The sequence below is a fragment of the Penaeus monodon genome, chromosome 21 (genome assembly GCF_015228065.2).
Source record: "Penaeus monodon isolate SGIC_2016 chromosome 21, NSTDA_Pmon_1, whole genome shotgun sequence".
Classification (NCBI taxonomy): domain Eukaryota; kingdom Metazoa; phylum Arthropoda; class Malacostraca; order Decapoda; family Penaeidae; genus Penaeus; species Penaeus monodon.
This window is the reverse complement of record NC_051406.1, coordinates 19,833,063-19,838,454: the sequence shown is the minus strand read 5'-3', so window position 1 is coordinate 19,838,454 and position 5,392 is coordinate 19,833,063. Positions and strand designations below refer to the sequence as shown.

At 34.1% G+C, this 5,392-nt stretch overlaps 1 protein-coding gene across 1 annotated transcript in view; it reads left to right on the top strand.

The window, feature by feature from the left end:
• LOC119586318 (inositol 1,4,5-trisphosphate receptor-like) overlaps nt 1–5,392 on the top strand; it is a gene marked incomplete at its 5' end in the record, with an annotated part of 125,834 nt that overhangs the window by 29,317 nt on the left and 91,125 nt on the right. The window contains 9 exon segments of the mRNA XM_037935029.1: nt 471–685; nt 1,045–1,205; nt 1,324–1,477; nt 1,738–1,902; nt 2,241–2,441; nt 2,580–2,680; nt 3,182–3,287; nt 3,731–3,915; nt 4,125–4,280. Of these exon segments, the coding sequence (XP_037790957.1) occupies nt 471–685; nt 1,045–1,205; nt 1,324–1,477; nt 1,738–1,902; nt 2,241–2,441; nt 2,580–2,680; nt 3,182–3,287; nt 3,731–3,915; nt 4,125–4,280 (1,444 nt within the window).

Genomic DNA, 5,392 nt, shown 5'->3' with positions numbered 1-5,392 from the left:
CTCTGTATAATTTGATGCCAAACTATGTCATTGTCCAAATGTTTTTCTTTATTTTTCATTTTGTTTCCAACAATTAGAATTTTGGTCCGCTTCCAATTTTACTTAGTTATATTACTGGTGTTTATGATAAAGAGGGATTACAGATGTGTTTTATTTAAGGAATAATTATATTTTTTTACATATGAAATGACTACAAATCGTATAAAGAAAATGTGAATTTATTATTGTTTGGTACTGTGTTTGATGCTCACTAACAAAGCGTTATGGCTTGTTGGCTTTTTTTTTTATATAATGATCCATGTTTGCTTGTGTTTGTGGTCATCTTAAAAGATTCACTTTATATATGGAAGGAACTCTGTGACAAGGAGAAGTAATAAAGATACATTATAATTTGTGTATTCATTATTATTGTTCTATACGAACATTCATAGCAGAGAGTGTGCCGTTAGCTCATAGAAAACCCATTTCAGATCCTAATGGTGGACCAGTGTACCAGCTGGTCTCAGTGCCACTAAGCAATGACATAGCCTCCATTTTTGAACTTGAACCCACCACCCTCATCCGAGGAGACTCCATGGTCCCCCAGTCCTCCTATGTAAGATTGCGGCATCTTTGCACATCCACGTGGGTTCACTCGACATCAATTCCCATTGACAAGGATGAGGAGAAGCCTGTCATGTCAAAGGTTGGTTTTGTGGAATGTGTGTAGGTCCTTATTTCGCCTCTATTCTTTTGATTTAGTTCACTCAGTTGTATGACAGAAAAATTTAAAGATTTGCATATTTTTAGTTGTATCTTTTTAACCTTGCAAGAGTGTAAATGTGGCAGTGGTCAGAGTCAGGCAAATATGGCACACTTTGTGAAACAACAAAAGTTCTTTTACCTGCTTGTTTAGATTGTCCATCCTGTTGTTAAAAAGGAGCTCTGTACATGTCCATCTCCTAGGAATGTAGAAAGAATAATTGTGATGAGTTCATTTAGAAAGGAAATATCTAAAGAAAATGCTTAATGCATAGCAGTCATTATAGTTTGTATTACTTTTAGGTTGGCTGTGCACCCATCAAAGAAGACAAAGAAGCTTTCTTCTTGGTGCCTGTACATGCAAAGGAAGTGAGAGATCTTGACTTTGCCAATGATGCCAGTGAAGTTTTAGCGAAGCATGCAAAGAAACTTGAGAAAGGAGCTATTCCTCAAGCAGAAAGAAGGTAAATTGTTCTATCTAGGATGAAGTCATTAGTCCAATGTCATCAGTATTATGTTGTTGTTTTTGTGTGTGTGTGTGAAACATACAATCTGACAATAACAAATATATTTGTTTTTCAGATCCCTGATATTTTTGCTACTTGACCTTGTATATTTTATTGCTGAGAAGGAGCATGAACAAAACAAAAGTGAACCTTTAGCTCTGGCATTAGACGTGACAAATCCTAATAGAGATAGACAAAAACTACTCAGAGAACAAGACATTTTAAAGCAGGTATGTTGGTTTGTTGAGTGCCAGCTAGTGTTAAAAACAGGTTGCATTTTTTATTCTGTATAAAATGAATCAGGTGGTATTTTGCAATTACATGTTTTAGATTTCCACAAATCTATTTAGTGGTAAATGATAAGTCATCAGACTACATAGGGATGTTAGAGCAGTAGCATGGTGGTTTTGTAAATTTTTAATAAGATTAGGTACATGATTTTGGAAATAAATTCATCAATGGAATTAATCCACTGTAAATCTTTGTGCAGATTTTCAAGATTCTTCAGGCACCTTTTACGGAGACACAAGGTGGGGATGGTCCACTCCTAAGAATTGATGAGTTGAATGATCCACGGAATGCTGCATATAAGACAATCTTCCGTCTCTGCTATAGACTTTTAAAACTTGCTCAACAAGGATATAGAAAGAATCAGGTATTGATATGGTTGTGAAAAAGTAAACAGATACACTGGATTCTTGTATTATCTGAGTGCGAGAAAGAGATATGTCTATCTGTGAGGTGTTTGCTAAACTGTTGTGGCTAGTGAAAATTATAATGATCATGATGGTTAATGCTGATAATATTGACTCTGTAGCTTTCTGAAACTATTGAAAAAGTAATGCACTAGTCATTATGATTTGAAGTAATTTGCAATCTGTAATATTTTGATTGTCACAACATTGATGTATACACTTTTTATACTTTTCCCATCAGTACAGTATAAACATACTGTTGATACAGAGATTTATATGTTTTTTCTGAAACTTGCAGGAATATATTGCTCAGCACTTTGGTTTTATGCAAAAGCAAATTGGCATTGATGTGTTGGCAGAAGAAACAATTACAGCTTTACTTCACAATAACCGCAAACTGTTAGAAATACACATTACTGCTGCAGAAATAGAAACGTTTGTTGGACTGGTGAGGAAGAATATGCATAAGTGGGATTGGAGATTTTTGGATTATTTGAAGGTAAGTATTCAGTTATTTGCCGTGAATGGAGAACTAGACAAGCGCTTCATGGATAGGTTTTATAAATAGAATTATTTTCATACAGTATAGTACTTTTTATGTTTATAGATAGATTTTACCCATATCTTTTTTTTTCAGGTGTTGTGCATCTCTAATAACCAAGCTATTGCTCGAACACAAGAATTGATTTGCAAAAGTGTGTTCAGCGAGAAGAATAAAGACATTCTTATTGAAACCAGGTGATTAAGAATGTTATATTTAGTTTAAAGTTAATCTTATCTAATGGAAGTGAAGAAGTGTAATTGAAAAATAAGGAAAAGAAAGAATTTAATAGCTTTGTTTTGTAAAAAACATAAGTTCATAATGAATCCATAGAGTTGATGGTGCAATATTTACATAGGAATAGAAATTGTAAAGGTAACTAGAAATCTTACAGGACCAAGAACCCCCTCCAAGTCACTCCTTGAACTTCAGTGCTTAACAATGGGTACCCTTTTAACATGTCATGATAATTTTGATGGTTACATGCAGAAACATGAGTATCTTTGCTTTTCTCCACCCAGTGAAATTTTTTATAAGTAAAAGGAGAGTAGTTTTTCTAATACTAATATATATATATTTTTCTATTCCTTCTTTTTTTTCTTCTTTTATTCATTTCTGCCTGCCTTCTTTCTCATCTCCCCTCCTTTCTATCTCTCTATATTCTTTTAATAATACTGAATTGCTAAACTTTTCTTCAGACTTGTTGAAGAGGATATTGAAGTTGAGGTGGATGTTGAAGGCAGTGGTTCTATGGTGGCCATTGAACAGGATGAAGAAGTTGTGTTAACTTGGAATAATGGAGAGGTAAGCAGTGTCACATGTTACTTGAGAAGGATTGAGAATATGAAGTATGTCGTGTAATGTTGAACTGACTCACTCTGGAAGATGCTCCTCATTCATGGTGAAATTGTCACAAATGCAGGGTAAGTCCTTTACACATCATGTGGGGTTCAGCTTGCCTTTTGTTTGCTTGTTTGGCCCTGACTTTTAATCACTGAGGAGAAACAGCTGGTCAAAATTAGGCTGAAAGCCTCTATTAGTCTCATTTCCTTAACTCATATATGCCACAGCCAAGAGCAGATCAGATGTATATTTCCAATTCTTCTAATTTTTCCCTCAGTTTTCCCTCAATTCCCCCAATTTGAGTGGGTTAATAGTAGTCAAGATGGTAGTCATTAATTTTTGATATGAAGTAAATAAGATGGTGCATGAAAGTTTTTAAAGCAGATATATTTTTCAAATTTCAGTGCTCAAAGTCCATAGAGGAGCTGGCAAGTCGAGCCACTATGGGTGACTCAGATGGTGGCGAGGACAAGCTCATATTGGAATATTACCGACACATGCTGGATCTCTTCTCCAACATGTGCCTTGATAGACAGTACCTAGCAATAAAACCCCTGTCACCTTTACTCAAGATTAACCTTATGCTCAAGTAAGAAACAGAAATGCTAGGAAATTTTGTGAAGTGAAGATACTGTAGATTTTAGATGAATTCTTTTGTCACCATGTTTTATATATTTTTTGGCTTAAATCAAATATGAAAGTCATTATTGTTAGTGTACCACTTTCATTTTGAACACCTTTTTATATACAAGTATACACAGTTTAGAAATAACTGTAATGCCTGCTTTGCTTCTGCAGATGTATGGAGATGGAGATTCTTCCATATGATCTACGTGCATCTTTCTGCCGTCTAATGTTACACATGCATGTAGATTGTGAACCCCAGGAAATGGTCACACCAGTCAAATATGCTAGGCTGTGGTCAGAAATTCAGCCACAGATGTCCATTGCTGAGTGAGTATTTTTTAATATGTAGTAATCAAGAGTGATCTGTGCTTCTGTGTGTGTTGTGGAAGACAGTTGTTCTTAAAACTAAGTAGTATTTGTTATATGGATATGTTTTGTATTTTTTACAGGTATGGGAATTTATGAATGATCTGTTACTATACGGTCATTCTTTGTCCTTTTGTAACTTTGAATTATGACAGTTTCGTAAAAAATAATTTTTGCTAATAACCAGACATACTTTGTCTCCCTTTTTTCATAATTGAAAACCAATTTCAGACCATGTCAGTATAATTTTGTAAAATGTATTAGACTCTGTACACCTGATAAAATAATTCTGGAGGAATAATTTTGTTAATTTATGAATCTTTTTTTTTTTGTTCTCTCTCTTTAGTGTTTGTTAGTCTCTTTTTCCCATAAACTTTGAAGTGAATCAGTTGAATGGTGATTGAAATATTTGCTAAAAAAAAATAAGGAATGAGTCATTTGAAATATTCTATTTGAAGATAAAGAAATACTCTGTCCATATTAGTTTGGTAATTAGCAATTGGAAAAGAAACAGTAGATGGTGACAGTTACATGTAAAATTGGCAGTTATGCAACATTCACAGCAGTGGAGACACCTGTAAGGACCCAAGGTATAAAAGACATCAAAATTGACAAGTATGATAAAAAAAGAGAAATGGGGGAGAAAGATATACACCTGGACATTTGAAACTTTTTAATGATTGACATACATATCCCTTTACATCATGTTTTGATATCCTTGTCAGTCATCATATATTTACTGTGCTGTGGGTTATTATCACACAAGACCTTTTCTGGGCTGTGTTTGAAGATAAAATGCATGTCATTTAGAAGTACCTGGTGGTGTTATTATTAGTGTTAGAATTTATGATTACTTCATCATGTAACAGCTTGGAAATTTTCTTTGTTAGTGTTATATAGCATCTCATTATATGGTAGACTTTAGACACATCAGTTTCGACAGCAGGGGGTGACGTCCCTTGAATGATTACCATGATTTTATGTATTTATATATAAAAAACTTAGATTTTCAGCTCTTGTCATCTCATGAGGTCAGTAGGACAAGTGTCAGTTAATTTCTTTTAATCCCAGGT